Below are 25,127 nucleotides of genomic sequence, written 5' to 3'. Positions count from 1 at the left end.
AGTACTTTACAAATGGCTATATGTAGTTCTTACTCGACGATCCTTGACTGATTCAGGTGTGCCCAAAAGCTAAGTTAGGCTTACTTTAAATTTCTCAATTCAATTCTAATAACTGCTAAATAATACTCAATGATTCACATTAAAACAAAAATGAAAACAGTTAAAAATTGCTTTAAATCTAAAATGAAATATGACTGGAAGAAAGTAGATTTTTGTTCATAAATTTAAGCGTTAATCCTTACAGAAAAGCAAAAGTTTAATTGAAAACAAGTAGGAAAGCTCTAGTCGAGACTGCTCGACTACGAGATCCCCTGAACCATACAAGCAACTGATATTTCAATAATAGTTAGCACACAAACACACACGCGTACAAACAAATACACGCACATACATACACATACAAATAAACACACGCATACCCACACACACACGCATATACAGGCGTTTGCGCTTTGGTTGCGCTGCAGTGTTGGCAATATTTTGAGAACTTATTTGTGGAATAATTTAATTTCTAGACGTACGATCGTAATGAAACTTTAGAACGTAATCATAATGTTTAAATGTATGTGTATACCGAAGCACAAAAACACAAGTCTCTAGTATTTGATATACATATTTTACAAGATGAGGGTGAGGGGGTGGATTTAGAGGTGGGGGTAAATTATGACAAAAACCGAAATTGTATAAAATTCATCTTAATATACATTTAAAATTTGGAGACTCTAGCTTGAAAGATGTAGGAGATATAATTATTTAAGTGATCTTCGATAAGGTTTTTTATCGATAAAAAAATATTGGAATGAGTTATCGTTTTTTAGTGAAAAACTCAATATGCGCGTGATATATATGGACATTTAAAAAAAAAGTTGAAGTCTCTAGCTCTTATATCTTCTGAAATCGACGCGTTCAAACATACGGACAGACGGACGGACGGACAGACAGACGGACTTGGCTAAATCGATTCAGCTCGTCGTGCTGATCAAGAATATATATGCTTTGTGGGGTCTGCCACGCCTCCTTTTGCCTGTTACATACTTTTCAACAAAACCATTATACCCTGATTTCCCATTTTCAATGGGTTCAGGGTATAATGATAACAATGACAGCATTGAAGCCTTGATAACCCTGATGATTTTATGGTGTATGAGAAATAAAAACAAAAAGTCTGCTTGTGTGACAGTGGACAAAAAAATAGGAACACAATTATTAAATGAAATAACCTACCTATAAAGTGTGGGAAATAATTCTAGTACGAATCATCTTTACAATGGTAAGATGAATCATTCAGTATGAGAATCAAAATACATATATTAGCTTAATCTTTTCTTAGCAACTGCCGCTCAACCATTGAGATTAAATCATTAGTGAAAAGTATTTAGTAGTAACTAATATTAAAGAGTCGTCGTCGATGTAATTCGAGTATTTATTGGATGCCTTTCGCAAAGTAAAAACGGTTTAATAATCCTTAATATCAACAGGTCTGCCCGCCCTTATCCATATGCAATATTTGTATAGATACATACATATGTACAATTCAATATAATTTGTGAGTCGAGCACTTGGGATCGGTTTTTGTACAAGTGTTTTGCAGTAAATCGTGTGACGATTTCTTGCTTCAAAGATTAAAAGCCTTAGAGGCTATCACATACACACACACACACACACATATATATATATATATATATATATATATATATATATATATATATATATATATATATATATATATATATATATGTATATATATATTTGTAAATTGAAAATGTATATTTTTATGAATACTGTGGAGACTCTCCGCCTGATGCTATTTTCTTAACGCGGCTCACATCGTCATATGCAATCGAAAAGACACTTTTCTTTTCGGCTATAGGATTCCTGCGTCCCATACTATTCATAAGGGAGTTCATGGCGATGCCCGAGTCGTGGTCGTCCTCGAGAGTGGATGCATTCAGTTGCTTTTGGGCTTGAGATGGGAGGTGTGCGGTATTGGGATCTTCCACGTAAAGATTTATTCTTGCCTTCGTCAGCTTTACTTCATTCTCCTTAATAGGAGACGGCTTCGGCTTATGCTTCTGCGAATGCTGATCGTTGTCCGGTGGTGCCGCATGTGGTGGAGTCTCGGGATACATATAGTGTGGCAGCTTGGTGGGTGGTGGTGGCACTTCCGGAGCGTTCTCCCGTTCGAAACGATGCTCCGAATGCTGCAGCAGCGGATGATTTGTATCAGTCTCTGTTTTGGGTTTGTGCTGCTTATTCAAGGCTCTGTCCTCTTTTAGCAGCCGAGTGCCCTTTGGTGGAGATCTTCGTGGCGCGGGCTCCGGCTTGAATCTTGCTGCCTCATCATTTAATGCCTGATCTTCGACTTTCGAATTCATTCTCGTTTTTGTCGTACGTTTCTCTGGAGCAGAAGTTTTCTTTTTGATCGACATCTGAGATTTCGATGACTCAGTTGAAGTTCGACCGCTGACAGACGGTTTCTTCTTACTATAATACCACTCCATATATTTTGGTACATTTCGGGAAGTTGATTCATCGCGGCCAGCCAGTTCGGTTTCACTTTGGTACAGTCGATCGTTAAGCGATTGCTTTGATCCACTTATATCAGCTGAGCTATGATGTGGGTCTATGTCATTTTTTACTGTTTGCAAGTCGTACTTTGAAACTAAAGTACGGTGGTGCGGGGGCTCTGACGACGTTTGCTTTCGGGAGTTTTGACTGCGCCTCGAACTGTCCCGACGGGAAAGTCTGGGCCTTGCCTCTGGATGTATTTCGTTTGGCTCAGAAGGTGGAGAAATGTTTACGGATCTACTTTGGTGGGATGAATATTTAGCTTGTGGGTCATGGCACCCAGGGTCTCGAGACGCTCTAGTGTAGACACTTCGTGGATATGCATAGCTTGATAAGTTTGAGTTGGTTCTAATTACAATCTCATTGTCATCGGAATCAATTGAGTATTCAGTGTCATTTTCGTCGACTTCGCCCTCAAAGTTATCGTAATAATGTTCACTTCGGCGCGATCTGGGACCTCGGTTTTCATCCAGAGAGTCCGATATTTCCATAAGTACCTCGCGGCTTAGCGCTTCAGACTTGTGCTTGCCATTCGACTCTTTGGCCACATCACTTCTTCGGCTTTCGTCACTCAGCTGCTTCCGCAGAATACTCGTTTTTGTCTCGCGGAGTGGCTTCTTGGGTGGCATTCGCCTCTTCTTCTCGTGCATTTCGTCCTCCTCCTTTATGGGTGTTCGTATTTTGCGCTTCACCTCTTCCACCATGACGATTCTCTTTTGAGGCTGCAAGCTGCCGCGCAGCCTTAGTCGTCTTTTGGGTTGATGCCGCTTTATCCAATACACACCTTCGGGACTGTTGGGGGGACTAAAGCGCACGTACTTGTATTCGTCCTCCGAGAGCGAGTCGTCATTCTCACTGCGCGCTCGCCGACGAGTAGAGCCCACTTGGGCCTGCGAGTGGACCATTTGCTTGGCACTGAAGTTCTCGGTCTGCTCGGTTTGGGTGCCAGCGTCGCAGTCAGTTTGGGTCCCTATCGCCATCGACTGGCCCGGAAGACTTTGTGTTTCTAAGATTATTTCGTGCTGTGTATATCTAGTTTCTAGTTTCTCTTTTTCCAGCAATATCTGACGCAAAAGCGCATTTTGCTGCTTGAGTGAGTGCTCCAGTTCTTGTGTAAGCGACTGACTCGCCGCGACAGGCTGGAGCTGGGCTATGTCCTCCGCACCCTGAACTGATTGCGTGTGTATGACTTTAACTTCAGGCTCGGTTTGGGAGTAGACAATACTATTTGGTCCCGATTTGCCAAGGGGAAAAGTGTCGCCCTTGAGTGTTGATCCTTGTATTTCGTTTGGCATTGACTGAATATAGGTAGTGCCTGGTACAATATGGTAGTGCTCCCGTATTATTTGCTTCCCATCCGGCTGCTCTTCAATAAATCTGCGCATCAGGATCTCTTTGCCAGTGTTGTCCACCATCAGCAGCTGTGGGTGCGAGAGGTTCGCAGATGACTTAACGGGAACATTGACGTAGATATTGTCATCTTCCAGTGCAGCTCCGTCCCGAGTCTTGTCGCGTGTCATAAGCTGAAGGATCTCAACATTACCGTCTTTTATGAAAAGTTCGCGCTTATTCTTCAGACTATTCTGGGCAGTATTAAAGTCGATGTCGCTTCCCCTGTCGATTTCGTGTCTTCGCATGGAGTCATCGTCGATTTGTCTGGCATCCGAGTCGTAATTTTTCAAGCGACTGTGCTCCAATGGTCTGTTCTGTTTGTTGCGTGACAACTCTTCTTTAATTTGCACTAAGTTCTGGTCGTCCATTACGTCCTCAATATATACGTCCCGGTGGTTTATTAAATTGGTTCTAGAATTATGGAAACTATGTGTATCTTCTTTGGCTGTATTGCTGTTTCTAGAATAAAAATAATTTTATTCGTGATTGCAATCCATAAGTGATTGGAAGACTTTGGCAGTACTTAATGCGGACTCGTCTCTGCTGGTATTCCTCAGACGCTGCGTGCCGGACTGCATCAGCATCAGTGTTGACGCCTGCGTGGTGCATTTCTACGTTTTCAGTCTGTTCACGTCCATCGCGGAACTCCCAGCGGGTAGGTTTTGTACGTGTATCTGATGGCTTATCCGCGGACCAAGCCTCTCGTCTTCCCATCCACTCTGCGACCTGAAAGTTGGTTAGGACATCATTATATGTAAGCCAATAACTTTATTTTAAAAAAAAAAATAGTTTAAATGAATATAAATAGTTTAATTTTGAAAATAAAAATCGGATATAATTGGCAGTTATTGAAAGAATTTTATGAAAGGGTTATTGATGGAAATAAAAATGTTTGGATATTTAATTGAAAACTAAAGAGTGCCATTTTGAAGTGTTTAATGTTGGCTATGTTTCGAAATGCTAATAATTTGAAATCGATCAAAATCTACCTGAACAGATTTTGTATGGTTTCCATTTGCCATTTCTCTATGCACTAGATGTACATCGTCTTCAGTTCTACTGATATTAACTATTCTTTTGCTACAAGAAAAGAGTATACGATTAGATATGAAATGAGTGGTGTTCCGATAGTTAATAATGATATGCACATTAAAGATATATTGTTATGTATATTTTCCTCTTTATATTGATCTCTGTACTTAGTCTTTGGTACGATACTAGAGTGATTATTTATTTGGAAAATATACCCAGTGATGGTAAAATCTTTTAGATACTTTTCTTGAATTATTTTTTAGAATATATGAATAATAATTTGTTCCTTATTCAAAAAGTTAACGTTATTAATTTCATATGAATATTATCTTTTATCTACTTTTTTTTAAGTGTACAGAATTTTTAAAGTATTTGAAAAGTAAAAGTTTAATGCACGCGACTTGGAATGCGGAACGTCTTTGAGTGCTTAAAAAGCGTATTGGCATTTCGTATAGCTTTAAATGGTATCTCCTCCAGTGTCGAATCAAATACCGAGACTAAGTTACCGATTCAAGGAGCAAGGGATAAAAGTATAGGATTCTCTTTAAAAAAATTCCCCTTCTAAGCATTACGCTGCACATTTTACTTACGTTGCTGCGCCATACAGAGGACACCAGGAGCATATACAGCAAAGTAGAAGAATCAGGATCGTTAGGGCAACCAGGGTGGCCAGTAGTATGAGAAGCCAAAATAGAACTTTATTTTCGGCCTTATACTGCGTCTGCAAGGGAGTGAGAGTCTATTAACAAACAGGGTATTAGTATTTGGATTATAGACAGGATTACTTACGTCGGTCCGCGTTGTGTCTTCCGGCATGATTGAGTACGAGTTATTGTGCTGCGAGAGTCGCTGCTGTATCTGCGAGATGTCAACCACAGATGAGCTGTCGTACAGCACGGTCGCCGTGACCACACTCCGTTCCTTGATGTTCGGATTGTCATTGGGTATGTCTTTAGCTCCCGGCTCCTCGGGCCTTAGCGGTCGTATTTCATGGATGTAAACCTTTCCGCCCGTTATCGCCGATAGTGTTTCCTCTGTCTTGCGCTTGTCCAGCTTGCTGCCAGGCACCACAAACGTCACAATGCGCTTGCGACTCTCTGGTGGGTAAATGCGTATGGAGGTGGTCGATGAACGCACTGGTACTCCTAGATCGTAGGCTCGAGCGGTCAGTATGAATAAATCGTCTTCATTGCCGATTGGCGGCGTCGCGTCAACATCTCGACGCCTTCGCTGACTGACGTACTTTTTGGAACGCAGATTTATCTTTTCCCGGACCGTTAGCTCGCCTGTCACCTTGTCCAGTACAAATTTGTTCTGATAGTTGCCGTTGATCAGCTCGTAGCGCACTTCATTGTTCGGCGCTGTTGCGTCCTTGTCAGTGGCATGAATGAAGGCGCTGGTTGTAAAGCCCATTAGGTCGGTTGCGAGTATGAACTCGTACAAGTCCTTATCGAAGACGGGCACTTCATCGTTTACATCAATGAGCTTGATGATGAGGGGAACCTGGGCTCGATTTCCAGCACCGTCCATATCCCGAGCCTCCACATACAGGTGATACTCGGGCATTAGTTCGCGATCGAATCCATGGCTGTTGGTCGCTACAGTTATCAAGCCGGTTTCCGCATTCAGGTTGAGAGAAGTGTTAAGGTATCCGAGGATTGCTGTATATCGCACCTTTCCACCCAATCCCGTGTCGAGGTCGCTTGCGTGCACCTGCACGACTTTTGTGCCTACCGTCATGTTCTCCGGCAGCTCTACCGTATAGCCCGGTTGATCGAAGACAGGCGTGTTATCGTTTACGTCGTTTATGTATACCGTGACGTTAACCATGGCCGACAGATTTGTGGCTGGCCCCAATTCCTGGGCCAGAATCTTAAACTGAACCGATTGCCTTTGCTCGAAGTCCAGCCACGAATTGTCTCGTACACGAATAAGGAACGAAGCGCTCCGCTCTGCGACATTTGGTGTGATCTCAAACGTTCCATTATTGTTTAGCAACGTCAGCGAAAATACGCCGTTCTTTCCAGTGTCGTCGTCATACACTCTGGGCACATATGGGTCCATGAACGTCAGCGCTGTCCCTTGCAAAGCGTTCTCGTCAACCCTTGTGACGTAGCTTAAATATAACAAGAAGGCATATTAAGATGTTAAAGTGAAACTTGTTCTATGAACAGCTCCAGACATTTACTTTGGGGTGGGTTTCCTCAATCAACATTGGCAAGGCTCTGTGGCACTCTGAAAAGTTGACCTTGGTAGCACCCGACTGCATAATGCTCATTCACGCTACAAAATCTTATTTGTCAGGAAGGATATATGAATTGCGATCTATGATACATTAATCAAGAAATTCAACAATAACTCGAAAATCTTAATTATGTTCCTAGTTGTAAACCATTAGAGTATACGTGCATACATATATGTATAACAAGTAAGAAAGCTCTAGTCGAGACTGTTCGACTACGAGATCCCCTAAACCCTTCGAGCAACTGATATTTCAATAATAATTCGCACATACACACGCACACACACACACACACGCATGCAAACAAACACGCACACACACACACACACACACACACACGCACACACACAAACACACACACACACACACCCATATACAGGCGATTGGGCTTGGGTTGCGCTGCAGTGTTGGCAATATAATGAAAACTTATTTGTTGAATAATTTAATTTCTAGACGTACGATCGTAATGAAACTTTCAGAACGTAATCATGATGTATAAATGTATGTGTATACCGTATACCGTATAAAATGCGTCTTAATATATATCTAAATTTTGGACACTGTAGTTTTAATGATGTAGGAGATATAATTTTTTAACTGACTTTCGATATACGGACATTTTAAAAAATAGTTTAAGTCTCTAGGTCTTATATCTTCTGAGATCGACGCGTTCATACATACGGACAGACGGACGGACGGACGGACGGATGGCCGGACGGACAGACAGACAGACGGAAAAGGCCAAATCGACTCAGCTCGTCGTGCTGATCAAGAATATATATACTTTGTGGGGTCTGCCACGCCTCCTTCTGCCTGTTACATACATTTCAACAAAACCATTATACCCTGATTTCCCATTTTCAATGGGTTAAGGGATAAAAATATATATTTTAAGTAAATATTCACGTTTCAATTCAAGCTTCAATAGATATCCTACAAAACCAATATTCTCATTTGGCTACTGAGTATATATATATATACATATATATATATATATACATATATATATATATATATATACATATATATATACATATATATTTATATATATTTATATTTAAATTTGTTTTCAGAACGGAAGAGACGCTGATAAGCTTGATTTTTACACTGATTCTTGCTCTGATTAGGAATACATATAAATTGTTTTCTTCAAACACTCTCTGACTTTACATTAATTGTATCATCCTAAATATAACGATCATTGTTCGGCGTCTGAGTAAATCATTATTTTTTTAAAGATTATAAAAATGTTCGCTTTAATGCCAATCAAAGAAAGAGTTGTAAGTATATATGAATATGCGATCATTCTATCCCTTTCCAAGCATCGAATACTTACTGATCGTTTTCAAAGTAAGGAGGCGAGTTGGTACGGTCCGGTAGGAAGAACGCCAATTGCACTGTGGAAGCCATCGCTGCAGGTTCGTCACGACCGACTTTGACTTCTTCCGCAATTACAGTGAGTAAGACGGGATCGCCCGCATGCGTGATTGCTGCAATGTCTTCGAGTGGTCTCATTAAAAAAATTTCACCTGCAATATGACGTAATGTATCTTAAATTAAAATGAATTTTCGAAAGATGCTCTAATCGTTCTTCAAAATTTGATTCCATTTTGCAACAGAGTCGAGTAGTAAGAATGCCCCAGGAGGGACAGCTCAAAAAGGAAATGCTTCGAATCTGATGTTTAATTTGTTCTTAGATATACCACAATGAATATATATTGCTACCATGTCTACCTACTCCTTTCATAAAAGATGAACTGAACTCACTTTTAAAATACTGTTATTATTTACATTATTTTGTTTTCTTTCTTTGTACTTAACGTTGCCGATAAGTTGACATTTTAAGAAAGATGATTCAATCGCTTTAATCTATCAAGAAGAAACACGAAAAGCCTTTTATAAATTCAAAATTTGACCCAGTGACACATAAAAAACACATGCATTAATTCATTTAATTTATAAATGTGGCTTGGACAACAAGGGATGGGCTATCTCAGACTCTAGTCGAGACTGTTCGACTACGAGATCCCCTGAACCCTACAAGGAACTTATATTTCAATAATAATTAACAAACACACACACAAACGCATACAAACAAACACACGCACACACACACGCACACACACACACGCACACACACACGCACACACATACACGCATACAAACAAACACACGCACAAACACTCACATATACAGGGGACTGCGCTTGGGTTGCGCTGCAGTCTGGCAATATTATGAGAACTTATTTGTTGAATAATTTAATTTCTAGACGTACGATCGTAATTAAACTTTTAGAACATAATTAGCTCTTATATCTTCTGAGAACGACGCGTTCATACATACGGACAGACAGACGGACAGGGCCAAATCGACTCAGCTTGTCGCCCTGATCAAGAATTATTCTGCTAGGGAATTGGTTCTAGAATCTAGATGTGAACAAAAAATAACAAATTTCCTTCGTGCGGCAGACAGAATTGATGAGTAGAAGATAGGCATAATGAGGTCGGAGATTCCACCTTCAATTAGCTGCATGTAGTTGCAAAAAAGCGCTGTGCCTCTAGCTCATGTGTCTGTTCTGCGGAAATGGGAATACTGTTTTTTCTATAGAGCATTTATTGAAGTCCACTGTTTTTCACAACAAGCATAACTCAATTGACAGCCCTGGGAACAGTTTTTTCTCTGCGAAGAAGCTTCTGCTCTCTTGATAATTGACTGGTCGATACAATAACCCAACGATAATGTTAATTTTTACACTCATTCGCGAAGTGAGGAAATTATATCAGTTTGTTCTGTCCGAAGGAATGACGAACCTAAATATAAATACAATTTATGGTAAAGATGATTTGCAAAAATGTGACCAGGTTTCTTGGTTTACGCTAATCCTACTGAATTTATATTTATAAGCAAGAAATATCAATTATGAAATTGCTGAAATACTCAAGAACTCAACGAGAATATTGCATATTTTCGCTAAAAAGCGGCTGGGCGAGGACTGCAGACGAAATTTATAAGTGCACACATGCACAGAAATGCAGTGGGGCCAAGGCACGACGTGTTTTGGGGCCTCGTCTGCCGGCAGTGCAATATCAGGCCGCCGTCTAGAGAGCCGACTGAAGAGGTTCCACTGCCTGGGCCAGAGTCATTACCGTCAAACTGGCAATGAACCAGAGAAGCACGAAACAAGGAAGCTTAACCGCAATCATTGTGACGCGACTGCGACGGCGGGAAGGGTGAGAGTCAGGGCGCGGGTGAGGGCGACGGCGACGATGGCGAAGGCAAACTCGTTGCGGGGCCTAGAGCTAAATTGCAGCTCCAGAACTTGGTCACAGCGCACATTGAAGATGGCTTTGCCATCTAACGAGTCAAGCGATGGACCGGATTGAAGTTGGCCCGTTCGATTGCTGGTGGTTATGCTAATATCTTTTTGATGTCATTGTTTCTCCTTTTTATACTATATTCTGCGCATAAGAATCTGTTCAAAGGGGAACAACTTTGATTTTTTGTTTCTATTTCATCTTATAGCTAGCAAAAAAGCTGAGACTGTTTAATGGGGTTAGCCTTTACATCATGTATTTATCATCATCACCATGTATAAAGTCTGTACTCAAACTACTCAAAACATTTCGAGGCTTCTCACAATGAATTTAATAGGCTCGCATAAATATTTATATACATGAATCAAATCCATCAGACGAATCCATTCTCAGATTATATATATATTAATATAAAGTATATAGAATATTTATATCTAACCTAAAGAGTAGTTACTCTCTCAATAAGTAATAGTGGGAATATATATGAATTCGACTTACCACTTGTATCGTTGATGTCAAAAAATGAAGTAAATGGATTATTTTCAGAAACTAGGCCATATCGCACTTCCCGAGGGTTTCCCTTGTCCCCGTCTTCCGCATGGACCTGCAATATCTAGGATTCGAGTATTAGGCAAAATTCATATTTTCTAGTTGATATGTAATATATCTCTAAATTACCTTATCGCCTGGAAGAATGCCGGATTGCAGTTTTGTAACTGGAGGAGCTATAGTAAACACAGGCGGCTGATCTTGTACATCTTGGACGATAATAACGATTTCAATACCAGCAATATTCCGTCCATCTTGTCCAGGCTCCGCATAAGCATCCTAGGTAGGAATAGAAATTAGAGTTATGCATCGTATACCCTTAAAATTACGTACATTGGCAAGAATTGTTAAGTGGTACATGGCTTGCTTCTCGAAGTCTAAGGGACCCAAGAGGAAAACGGTTCCTTCCGTTGTCTCAGCTGATATAATCTTTTGTCTTATGGCAAATAAGGGCGAACCCTAAAGATTAGAAATTTAATATTTATTTTCATGAGCTCCCAATACAACTCACCCACAACTCGAGGTAGACTGGCTTTGGAAAAAGTGGATTCTTTCTGGCAATTATATAATCAAGTTCTGTACCTCTTTTGGCATCCTATCAAAAATAAGTAGTTAAAAAGCATATTAAACTATTAATGAGTAAATGTTAGTATTTAGTATTTATGTTAGTAAAGGGCTCGTACCTAATTTAATGAGTTGGAATTCTTAGGAAAACTGTTTATAAAATAATTTAAAGACTTCGATCTTTGATCCGCACTCACCTCAGGTATCATGATGATGCCCGGCTTATGTGGAAATATTAGGTCATGCGGTGTACTGAAGTTGGTTGCTGTAATTGAACACAATTGCGTAGCCATGCCACCATTTGTGTCCCTAACCGAGACTTGAAAATCGTAGAAGCGGCCCGACTCAAGACGTCGTTGCAGCACAACGTTGGCTTGACAGACTGAGTTGTACTTGGTACATGGAAGCGATTCCACCTTGAAGGTGGACGACGATACATCACCCATAAACTCAAAGGTCAATGGATAGTCGAACTCCTCGTCGGTTGCACGCAATCTGTAGATTACAGACCCGACCTGTGCGTCAGCCGGCACCAGAACTAGTCTCATCCGCGTTGAGGGGTCGAATTTGGGATCCACTCCGTGAACGTGATGTAGACACAGAATTCCAATTAGGATGCTGATTGTCAGCAATCGATAGGCGGTCATTGCGCTCAGCCATGGGCCAAATTGTAAAGTTGGCCGCCACTGACGTTGCTGCTGAGGCTGAGGCTGAGGCTGAGGCTGAAGGTGAAGCTGGGAGGTAGGTGGTTGATGATAGTAACATTCTTCTTGCCTTCGCTTGCTAGCATCTGAAATCGTGTTGCTTGCAGCGGTTCTCAGACCACAATATGGCTCATGTGTTAGGCTGTGACTTTTTCTGCGGAAATTTTTGCTAATGCTGGAAGCCATTGCTGCAATGAAAGACGAAGATATATTTCTTAAAATACATGCAATTTATCACGTTCATTAACTGCGCGGATAAAATATAATGGAACCAAACAGAAATGTTTTAATCTGCAGACATTCCTTAAGTACGTTCTTTGCACAAAAGAAAATTATACTTTAAGTATATGTATTTGCATAAGTATATTTAGATATTCTCAAAGTTTCGCTTTTATTTCCAATCAGCCTTTCCTTATTTTGAATACATAAATTGGTTCTTTGGTAATGGATAAAATATAAAATACGATGAAAATTGCGTGGCATTTATTTTTTGGATGACATTGATCTTCTATAAATACTTTCATTTGAATATCATAAAAGCTAGTGATATAAACTATTACGCTCTGTTAATTAATGAATGATTTTCATTTTCTCCTAAAACTTTCCAAAACTCATTTTAATTTAGGATTAAAATCTGATATCATGTCATTTATGTTGCAAAATAATTAAAGTTTTGTAGATTTAGAAGGAAAGAAGTGAAATGAAAACACTTATTTTATTTCTTATAGGACAAGAGATTGATGTAAAGGCATTTCGTAAGGTTAAAAAAAAACCATAAGATAGTAGCCCTTGACAATTACATTTCACTCAACATGGAGTTGACACCGTCTTACGACCTAGTTTGAGCAACGGGCTTAAACTACTTTCGAATAAGTAGGTTATGCCGTACGCTGTGCCGCATATGTACTGATATAGATCATCTAGCATGCGGAACAAGAACCTCGAGAACGGTTGCCAGCCAGACAGTTAAATAGTTTTATTGCTTTAATTCAAAACAAAAATTTACTTTCTGATAAGCTAAGTTTACGACACTGAAAACATACAAATATATACTATGTATTTTCTTTCATAAAAGAGCTCGCAAGTTAATTTGCTTGCTGTGATTAACGTGATTAAAGAAATAATACACAGCCTAAATACAGATCGAACGAATTCGCATCTGTACATATCTGTCGGATGAGCGAGTTCTACAGAACTGCTTGACAAATAACTGAATTCCTCTATAGTTGATGATAATGTATCGATTCGAAACAAAAACGCATTCTGAGACATTAAGTCGAACGGCACAGCACATTAAGTGGTCACGTCTTTCTCTGCTCAGGCCCGACAAGTTTCTTAACGTGAAATAATGTGTAACAATTACGAGCGGTACTTAAATGTATTTTAGAGTGAACCTTTTTTACGAGTATTACAAGTCGAGCTACGCTTCGGCTTATTTTAACAAACTTCACACTTTCCACTTCCAGAAATACAAAATAGCTGCTGTAGCTAAGGCCATAGCCATAATGTTGATCAAAAGGAAGAATATTCATTCTTTGAGCAATTTCTGGTTTTATTAAGAAAAGGTCTACATATACCTCTAAAAGTTGGTGTTGATGTTTTATTTATCTATCATATTATTCTCTAGTTTCAATAGTGGAGAAATATTTTGCTAAGATGGAAACATACCATTTTCACTTCGCTATCAAAAATAAGCGAGAAGCAATTTGGCGAAATTAGACAACGGGAACCGACCAACTGGAAAATTTTGAAGCTAGGTATTAATACTGTACAATATACTCTCTCAAAATTCTGATAGTTTACTTATGGCACTGCTGTGCAGTAATATCTAAATTCCTTTTTATACACCTTCACGAAAGTGAATAATTGTTACGCTTTTTGATTAACATTGATGTTCACAAATAAAGATTTAAGTTAAGAATATTTAAATCCGGGTGAAGTCTCCTAAAGAGTACAAATAAATACATCTGGGATTGCATAGAGGATGGGTCCTTAACTCTTATGCAGTACGCTTTGACTCAGAGTTTGGGTTATGGGCAACAGTATATAGAGGCGCTGCATCTCCATTTGCGTCTTGTTTAATACTGCTCAAACTGCGAACTCGAACTTATTGTCAATCCGGTTTTGTCCGTCGAAACAACCGTCTGTCTGGCTTGTATGCTAGTTGCATTTGAGAATTTCCAGTTTGTGCAGCTGCAGTGCGCTGCACTGTCGTGTCCTTAGCTGCAGCTAGCTACATGCGAATGACCAGTTATGTCAGTCGATTTGGATGGAGTCGACTTGAAGAGAGGCGGGCCAGCCAGCCAGCCAGCCAACGAGCCAGCCAACGAGCCAGCTTGTGGCCACCCTCGCAACCCTCGCATTTGGCGCTGAGTCGTTTGAATTTACGGCCAAGTATGTTGCAATATTATGTTTTGCCCGCATTTGGATTAGACAGGCTCCAGCATAAGATACATAGGAGTGTAAGTGTTCATTTGTAAGTAAAGCGTCAGTCCCAGTCCCAGTCTCAGTTGCAGTCTCAGTCTCAGTCTCGTTTCGGTTTCAGTCTCGGTCTTTGTCTCATTCCCACTTGCAATGCCTTTTCCTGTCCCTGCTTGCCACTCTTTCGAGTTTACTGGTTTTGAGACCTCGACAATGTTGCGCAACAATATTTGTGCCATTTGTTTAATTTCTCCTAACATACATATGAATGGAAATCCCCAGCTAAACTGCTTGGTACGATGTAGTTAGGCGAATGCTGGACTGTGCACATCAACATTTCGGTCGATCCTTAACATGTATATTCTTAAAGTTTTAGCTGATATCAATCCATTTAGGATTGCTGATCAGTGCTAGCAGTAGAGTCATAAGTCCGGGTGTCTTGTCTTAACTGATACTATAGGACATCTATTTCGATTAAATTTTTTTATATTATTTAAGTTTTAAGCGAATACTAAACTATTCGTTAGATATAAATTTATTTTTTATTGGGTTTTAAACATTTTAAACGTAAAACAAAAAAAAAAAAAAAAATAAACTAAAGATGTGATAGTTCAATCTGTTTAAAAATGTTGCTATTTTAAAATAGATAGATACCGACTAGAAACCTTAAAATGGAAACACACAATGCTCTAGATACCCTAGATTCTCAATATCTTCGATTCTAGATTCTTATATGCCCTGATACTTGCATTTTTTTTTTTTTTTGGCAACATTATTTATATTTATTATTTCCGTAAATAGTTGTCTGTTCAGTTCATTCAAATAGGCTATACATAAAAAGAGTAAGACGTTGAGAAACATGTGCTTGTATCTTTTCAAGGGTATATGAACTTCGATATGAACGTCGCGCTTTGTATTTCGCTACGATTAATGTCCTTTCTTGTTTTTTGTAGTTGGTCTGGTCTGCTTCGCGACCGCGCCAAAAATCGTGAGTTCACTCCACAGCAAAACAAGATTTTGGGCGTTGTTCAATTTTTAGGTTGGCTTCGCGGTCTGCATGCGGAAAATGCAGCAGCTTCGTGAGCTGAGAGCTGTTAGCTATGAGCTGTGAGCTGTGTTACTTTTGTCTGTTTTTGGATTGCGACTATGACTATGGCTATGGCTACGGCTACGGCTACGGCTGTGGGTTCGGCTATGGCTGTGGCTATGACCGGCTGTGGCTGCACATTCAACTAGAATGAAAATTTGTGTTGCAAATAAAGTTGAACCCGATGGCAAACTAATCTGCTTCACGACAATGCCAGTCATATAACCAGCAAGCTATGCCTGGTAGGTTTGCTAGCTGGCTGGCTGCATGGCTGGCAGCGAGCCAGCGACGCAGACTCGTAATCAACTTTTATTTAGCCGCTCTCGTCCCCTCCTCCCCGTCTTGTGAAATGGCCGTCCTTCACCATGCCTGCATAGATGCCAGTCCGTGTTTTCCTGCCTTCACCATTGCTGGGGGATTGTTGGGCGCGTCCGCCTTTGAATTTTGTCTATCCGACTTTCAGTGCGTCTGGGCACTTCGTCAGTGGGCTTATGCCCGTCTACTCTTTCGGTGTGTGTATCTGCATATTTATGTACATATTTATGGCATACATATGTGCTTAAACATTTTATTGCTGCAGCTGCGGGTGTGTTTTGGGTGTGTCCTGGGTTGCGAATTTCGAAGAATCGACTATGGGATATGCTATTATTTGTTCCCAAAAGTTTCTTCATAGTATATATATGAAGCAGTGCAAATTAGAATACCTTAGTTTGGGTTCCCAAACTTAAATGACTCCAGATATCTTCGAAATTCTTATGTGTGTTGATCAGATCTGGATATAAATATTATTTTTATGTTATAGGTATTATAAATCCTATAGTCTTAAAGTCGCAATACACAACCAATGAATTCGAAGTACTTAACGTACGCTATCCATAAATGTAGGATTGACTTTTTGCCGATGTCACGTAGCAATTTAGTAAGTTATATGTGCTAGATCGAGCGATAATTTGTTGAACAAAAATAATATTTAATTAAAAATATGTTTCCACTGTGAAACAATGGATGACAGCTTGGTAACAGATCTATCCTTGATCCAATTTTCTGGTTCGCAAGTAGTCACCGAAGCTCAAATATGATCTTTTTTAGCATTTTTGTCATAAATTCTTGGCTGGATTAAAGGTATTAGCTTTATATGCAATGATCCTATGTACTCGATCATAAATAAGCAATTAAACCATTTATGTTCAACCAATTAATCGAGTCGTAGCTGTTATGATCTTACTATTTATATTCTCTGTAATTTTTATTTTCAGTTACCAACATGAGTATCATAATAAACTATGTTATATTATGAGAAAGATCGTGTTTTTCTGATGGGAAAAATGTAAAATTGGCTTAAATTTTCAATTACTTTTAAAACAGCCTTTTATGGAGATAAACATATGACGAACGATATGTGATATATTTAAATACGTTTGATTCTATAAGATCCAATATTATATGAAAAATATGTTCTTTATTCGGCATGTTTCCTTAATGGGGGACAGGCAGCGGTCAATGTCTACCTATTTCTAATCACAATCAAAGTGGATGAGATAAAGTGAATTGTTCATGACGAACATTCTATGCGGTATTTATAATTAACAACGTACAACGCCTAAGACATGGGGCAAGCTGTGCCGTAATTTTCAGTCGATTGTAAATGAAATGCACAAACACTGCACAGATATGCGCGCTGGGCCTCAAGCCAGGCCATGGGGGCTGGACAAGGGCCAGAAAGTCACTCGATTAGTTGCGGTGCCAACGTCGACCGTCGACCGTCGACGTCCACGTCGACTTCATCATCGCAGTCATGATAAGCATTAAAAGACTCCAGATCTACGCCGTCATCGCCTTCCTCTTAGGCTGTAACAGCCAAAACTTTGAATAACCCGCGCGTCGTGATTCCAATACCCTGTAGCAAATGGAAAAGGCTTACTCACAAAATATGTAGAGTATCAAAAGTGAACTGTGAGCAGGAGTCCAACTTACCCCTGCTTCTGCAATTGCTAATCTCTGTGAATCTCATGACGGAATATATTGAACCCGTTTTAAGTTCAATATGTGGTACAGGATTTGTCCCAGTCGGATACTCTGTACTACAAACATAGCTCGTAGCTGCTGTCATGCTGCTGCTGCTGCTTTGTTTCTCTTCTGAAGAGTTGATTCTTAGCATCGGAGGTGGCATACGGAATGGGCACCAAAGTAGCGCCAAGGTGCATTAAAATGCAGAAAAAAAGTGAATAAAATACTCGCAAATGAATGCAATAACAACAATAACGACAGCACAAGCTTCAACAAGAGTTATAAAAAAATGTGCGTGGGACAGCCGAGGAGCCAAGGAGCCAGCTGGATGGCTGGACGGCTGGATAGCTTTACGCTAACAACAGGCTGCCTGGCGATGGTTAGGGACTCACAGCTGCCAAAGTCGACGAGGAAATTCAATCTAAACTTTATTGTTATAGCTGCTTCATTTCCCTGGTCATTGCAAACAGGACAATAATTGATTTAACTAATGGCCTCTTGTGCCTTTCAGGCTTTCAGGAAATAATGGAAGGCCGTGAAATGCTTCACGAGCCAATGCCACTGTTATAAATAATAATAAAAAAGTTGCTCAAGACTTAAACGACGGATGAAATGTTTGAAATTGTGCTCTTTCGGAATGTATACAAAAACAAAAAAGTACCACAGATTTAAATCTTCCAATTGTACATATACATATATTCGTGTATATGAAGGCGAGGGTCTTGTGCCAGCTCGAACAATAAACACATTTTACAAATTGCCGTCTGCGTCTGCGTCTGCGTTTGCGACTGCGAGGGAAGGAAGCTAAGCAGACGGGCGAAAAACCAGTGTTACTGACGAGTACGAGAGTACTGAGGGCAGGCGACCTAGAGAAAGAGCAAAAGATTGGAAACGGTCACAGAGGCGGAATTGTGCTAAAAATCTATTTGCTGTCATGACTATGGGCTTGCCGAAGCACTGTCTTGCCCAATTACTCTGATCAATAGTGTACAAAATCATTTTCACTTAAGCCCAGCCAAAGTAGTTGAGCTGCTCTGTGGATTAGACTCGCGGAGGAGCAGGAGAGGACTGCCTGGCGCCGATGATGGCGATGGCGTTCGTTGCCGTACAGCAGAGCAGCGACAATGACGACCATAACATTGTGGGCGTCCAACATTAAGATTTTCGTTGTGTGGAGCTCGTGTAGTTATTATTCTTCTCTGGCTGGTGACTGTGCTCAAATTTACAATTTCTGTTTCATTTGAGCAACGTCTGCGAGGCCTCAGAGTGGGGTGTTCATCACCGATTCATTTGCAGCAAAGCAAACGCTGTTCGTTAGATGCAGTAAAGCAAAAGACTTAGACAACAAACTTGGACAAGCGTTCTGATTATAATACAATATTAATCTCAAAACATGAAAGAAGGAGTTATTCACTTTGAATATTTTTTAAATACGGTATTCAGCGTTTAATATGAGGGTACATCATTAGGACTTTGGCCCTTCCTGACTTCACATTTGAATACTTAAGTGCTACATAAATCATTATCGACCGTCTGAGTGGAGCCCCCTTCGACGCTCTCAAGTCTTAAATAAGCACTCTTAAAAGGAAAAAGTGCCGCAATAGCGATTCAATGAGTTATTGTTGGCTATTGGCAACGGCGGGCAGCGGCGAGTCGCGGTGGCTGCCTTGTGGCCCGTACCGCATAGATTTCGTTTACCTGGTCTTGGACTTGTACTATCGGCGCTGTTGGCGTTGTCGAATGGCCAAATGGAAAAATATTTGCAAAACTCGAAACACGCACGGGGTTCCACATTAAATGCTTGCTATATAAATACGTCTTTAAGCTTCATACATAAATTTCAAAATACCGCACAGCTGTCGGCCTCAGTACTGCGGCCAGCTAAGTAGGTCAGACAAGGTCGTTTTCAAGTTGTTTTTGCCTACCCTAGCTCGATGCATTAAGATACATGCATCATAGTAAATGAGTTCAATTGAGTTCGTGCTCAAGACGTTTTCTTCAGCTGTTCACTAGTAACTCTGTTATGTTATGATTATGCGTATCTGACAAAAGAGTTTGTCATTCGTGTGCCCCAGCATTTGCCTTGTTATACTTACTTTGGTCTGTTCGCTCGTTCGAAAACAAAGCCATTACACCTTACTCAATTTATCTCCTTTGTATTTAATAAATTAATTACTCCCCAGTATTATTAAGCATTAAGTATCAGAACCGCGATGCAGTTTTAAGGAGTGGTTTGGGCACGGCATCGCCTCAGAAGGAATTCATTAATGGTAGACTACTAAATTTCGTGACTCGAGCTCTAAGCTGTGTACAAGATTGAATTTCGATGTTGCATACGCATTATTAGCTCTATCGATAGTGTAGGCTGTTGTATAAGATAATTTACCTTTAATCTCTGCGAAAGATGCCAAATTGTTGAGGCTTAAAACAAGTCAGGTCGATTACTTCCCATCTGCATACTGAGATATTATTTTGTAACGTGCTTAATATTTGTGAATTTCATTTCAATAGTCAAGTGGCTCAGATGCCTTGGTGCTTCACTTTTCTTTTACTTATTTATTATATAGAGTCGATGTTACGTTCGCCTGGGAGCACGGTACATATTTATTTATATCATCAAGGAATCAAGTTGCATTTGTAACGTTTAGTCAACGCGGTTGAGCATAGGCAGCCGTAACACGTTTCTCGGTTCAAAAAACCCGAATCGACCTTGTTCATAGATCAAATAAACTGGATGGCTTTAGAATCCATCAGATTGATTCCACATTAACAAGGAAGTATTTTGAAACTTGTGAATACACAAATATGGTTTGCAAAGCATGAACATTTTTGGGTAATATTGTATATAAAGAGTTTAGATACACTTTCATTCACTGTTCCACACTGAGATACATTTATTAATCAATTCCACTGCAAGACTAAATTATACCGATGGACCCAAGCAGGTTTGCTTTTTACAAAATGGACTACGATCTGATTGTTGTTTTCCGCATCGTTGTTGAAATGGTACTGAAGGTAAAGCGAGCATAAAGACCGAGCTGGAGCTGGAGCTGGAGCTGGGGCTGGGGCTGTGGCTAGAGCTGGAGCTGGAACTCAAACTGAGGTGCAGCTGTTACCGATAGAGCCTCAGTTGAGTGGAGTGGCCCCATAGCCACACACAGATATAGAAAGCCGGTTTTGGTGCACTAGTATTTGTGAGAGCAGACGGCATTGCGCTCTTCTTCTTGCGACTGCCGGCGCTCTTCTCCGATGGCATAATTGCCAGCTAGTTCTATTTTCTTCTCTTTATTTGAGCAACCAAAAAAGGTTCAAAAACAGTTTACAGCAGAGAATAATAAACAAAAAATATTTTCTGCAACATTGTCGACTTCAATAATAATATTGCGTGGTTTGTGTGGGTTTCTGTGTATGTATGCTCGAATGTTGAATAAACAAAGGCATGATTAAGAAAAAAAAGAAAACCACTCATTTGAGTGCTATGTACAAAGTATCCAGTGTCTCATACTGGATACAAATTCAAGCTTCCTTTTAAACAACCAGTCACCAGGTATATACCTGAAAGCCTGAGACTGAGAAATTGAGCAGCATCTGTCACAGGTTCGGTGTATATTTCAACATTCTTCCCTGTATGATCTTATGTATGTGTGTACAGCTATGTAAAATATTTCACAGGCTTAAGGATGCACGGATAATTGCATAAATGATGCAATTCTACACAATTTCAGAGTAAGCATATCCGAATACATAGAATAATTAGATATACATATAGACAATGAGCCTATTATATTTGATATTTAACAAACATCAAATTTATTATTAAATTAATCAATATACGGATTTTAAATTAGTTTTATTTTTAAATTGTTCTATATACGAAATATTTTTAAAAGGAAATTTGATGTTTGTTAAATATAAAATATAAATAGTATTAACTAAATTAGTTAACATATTTAATGAATTTCAAAATTTTCAGAGTTTCTCATTCTATCCTCTCAGATAATCAATCAATTTGGTTTTTCAATGACTTAATACCAGGATATTTCTTTAGTTGCCCTCCATGACTTTTCCTTAAAAATATTGAATATTGTTATATTATATTAATGCAGTTTTAAAGTTGGAGACTTGTGGTTGAGTACATCAGGCTAATCTCACAGTTCACTGGCTTATTCATAAAATAATCGAATAACATCTCAAAGCCTGTATGAATATCGATTTGAGGAATCTTTACATTCTAAGTGTCGGATGTCCTACATTGCGAATATGTGAGAAACTTCAATCTATCATGAGAAAATTCGAATTGAAAATTATATATTAATGATGTATAAATCTATTGTTTGCTATGTGTGCTAGCACAGGTTATGTAGAAAATATTTTTGGGTTTTAGTAATGAAAATAACTGTCATCGACGATAAAAGCCGAAAATCGTTTTATAACCTTATTTCTTTGTATTTCTGATATGAATCTAATTGGTCTGGTGGGCTAGCCTGACCTTGCCAACTCTTCGTGTGGTCATTGCATGGCGACATTTGGAAACACATTATTGCTAATCGATTTCCTATGAGCAGACCTTATACATTTCCAAGCTATTTCTAATCGTAAGACAATAAATAAAGTACACTAAGCTGCTTACCATTTCCAAAAATGCCAAGCTGGTTTATGCCGCTCATTTATAGCATACTCAGATTAAAAGTTTTCCCTTAAAGGGTTTCACACTAGCATGCAATATATGAATATTTTGTATACTTTAAGTATGTGCACAAATATTAACATGGTTATAGCTGCGGTTTTCCGCTGAAAACTTTTTATACCCGGAATTGGGTATGCATTGGGAACTGGGAACGGCGGTAATTGCGGCCTTGTTTGAATACACATATTTAATAAGAGAATGGAGCTCAGTCGAATAGAAATGTGAAATAGTAAAGTTTTGTATGGGATTTCGAATAATATATAATATAATTTAATGACTATAAAGTGTCATTAAATATCATCAGAATTGTCACCAGAATTGGTATGTAAAATAAATAAAACATGCGTACGCATGAATATACAGATGATGAATAATACCCATTTTGTATACCACCCATCAAAACTAAAGTGAACTCACATCAAATAGTTGAGGGTTTGGTAACTAAATGCATATACATATATACTATTTATTGTGTTCTTTGTTATATTGATGAACATAATTTCCATTAATGAGGATTGGGGTGAACATGCATAGGTGCGTACCCACATACATACATACATGTATATATGGATATGTGTATATTAAAAAACCAAGATTAATTCGAAGTTGTGCGTGTATATCAGGTATTTCATAGTCGGACACTCCCCATTGTTACTTGCTAAACATTCTCGTTTTAATATGTTCAGCATGCAAAACATAATCTAGTGGCTAAATCACGCGATGCTCTGCTTGGTAAGTGTTTATTATAATAGAGAATTTTGACACCCTTGCATAATATGGGGACACTCAAATATCTGCACTGACGTAATTCTTGAGTAGGAGAAAGCAACTGTTCATAGATACCAGAAATTAAACTCAGACATCACTTTATCTAAATAAACTACACGCAAACGATTGGTTTATTTAGATTTAGGTTAATTGCATCGACTTTTGGAGGTTCCCACACATACTCTAGTACAAGCACACATACACACACTCACTCACTCACATCTAATGAAAAATTGAGTACGCGGTGCTCGGTAGTTTATGCAATTCAATTTATTGCCTTACTCTGCGTTGACGGAGATAAAAGGCGAACACTCTCAAGAAATTTAAAAGACGCAGAAAATTGATGTCTCGCTTGCGCGTTTCCTAATTTTATATACTTGAGCTATTTTAAGTGTAATCAATGAATCTCGAATTAGGTGTTGTCTATACGAGATTAACTAAGGCGTACTCTGCACTGCATCTGAGAATACTCACAAGTATTCACTGCTAAGAAAAGAAAATCACAATATGTACCGAATATGGCTTATTGCTCGAATATGCTGTAAATACACAAACAACCGGGATTTTAACTAAACTTGATTTGTGTATTGAATATTTCGACCAATATATATAATTTCAAGCTCTTACAGATACTGACATTTACGTGTTCTCACACACAGACAAACGAGCGGACATTGAAAATCCTGCTAATCCAAACTAGGATTATGTACACAGTAATATACGCGAAATCATTTTCACTAATTGGGGAATATACCTTATGTCTTTGAAAAGCAAATTACTTTTCATTGATTGACAATAAGTCAGTAATTATTATTATTATCTGATTATTATGATTTATTATATATCACTGGAGAATTTAGTGAGTTAAATATATAGCAAAGATTCGCGCAATCTTGTTTGTAGTATGTTCACATTAATTTTGCATCTGTATTGGAGACAACTATCTAAAAATTTACGCTTACACGAAATTTCTTTCTCCAATTACGGATGGGTTGATACCATTTTATTATATCGTAGCGACTCTAATAAATAAAAACTTTTCAAACACCCGAACGAAGTGCAATTTGACATAGCCTCTTGACCACGTCTAAATAACTGCGGTTTTGATTTGCGATTCAAACTAGGCACGAGAACCTCGAGCCAGTTCGGTATATTCAATATTTCTACTCTTGGAATAAGCACGAATCGTGCCTGCGTCAACCGACCCACTGGACACACTGGACACACTGGAACACTTGGAAGGGCCAGTGGCCATGGCTTTCATAGTTGCTTGAAATTCAAATGAATTGCTTGCTTAGGACTAATTGGCGTCCTTAAGGCAGGAACCGCTTATTCCCGGAATACGTACCTTTTACTCATATTTATGTGACATTGAATATCATCATCAAAACAATTCGTAATAAGTGTATACATGAGCGTTAGGGCATGTACCAAAAAATATATTTAAGAAACACCCTAACGCAATTTGCATGCCAGTTCTTGTAATGACCTCTCTGGTACTTGCCGTATGGTCTACAGCCATGGTTACCACTCGTGGTCACAACAAGCGACTGGACTTTCCATTAATTCGTAGATATTCATGAGTTCGGCCGCAAAGGCCGAGAGTAAAGCAAAGGTCTACGTAGAAACCTTGTGGGGACGACGAAGGGTTGTGGTTCATACTCCACACATTTATTGTGTCCAGCTAATGCAAAAAGCCGATTCTGTAGGAATATTCGGGCAATCGGGCACGATCAGCTGCATAATACTCGTTCAAGAATTGTTTGTATAATTCTGACTCAAAATTTGTGGA

General features: G+C 39.2%; 1 protein-coding gene across 3 annotated transcripts; it reads right to left on the bottom strand.

The window, feature by feature from the left end:
* Nucleotides 1-1,662: 1,662 nt before the first annotated feature.
* On the bottom strand, nt 1,663-24,484 carry Cad86C (Cadherin 86C). Of its 3 annotated transcripts, none has more exons than XM_089262591.1 (12): nt 24,298-24,460; nt 11,859-12,553; nt 11,609-11,692; nt 11,431-11,556; nt 11,227-11,376; nt 11,047-11,161; nt 8,571-8,763; nt 5,782-7,108; nt 5,583-5,731; nt 4,950-5,040; nt 4,484-4,686; nt 1,663-4,419 (listed from the first exon to the last, which is right to left on the bottom strand). In XM_089262591.1, exons 2-12 carry the CDS (start codon nt 12,549-12,551, stop codon nt 1,773-1,775), a joined length of 5,778 nt encoding a protein of 1,925 aa, XP_089118717.1. In that variant the 5' UTR covers nt 12,552-12,553; nt 24,298-24,460; the 3' UTR covers nt 1,663-1,772. The 3 variants fall into 3 exon arrangements, with proteins under 3 accessions (XP_089118717.1, XP_089118720.1, XP_089118722.1); XM_089262594.1 differs by having other exon boundaries at nt 5,583-5,713; nt 24,298-24,459; XM_089262596.1 differs by lacking the exons at nt 1,663-4,419; nt 4,950-5,040 and having other exon boundaries at nt 4,441-4,686; nt 5,583-5,713; nt 24,298-24,484.
* Nucleotides 24,485-25,127: the final 643 nt, after the last annotated feature.

The sequence above is a fragment of the Drosophila navojoa genome, chromosome 2 (assembly GCF_054131105.1).
Source record: "Drosophila navojoa isolate 15081-1374.11 chromosome 2, UAZ_NAV_1.0, whole genome shotgun sequence".
NCBI lineage: Eukaryota > Metazoa > Arthropoda > Insecta > Diptera > Drosophilidae > Drosophila > Drosophila navojoa.
Note: the sequence above shows the minus strand (reverse complement) of the source record. Positions and strands in the feature narration are given on the sequence as shown.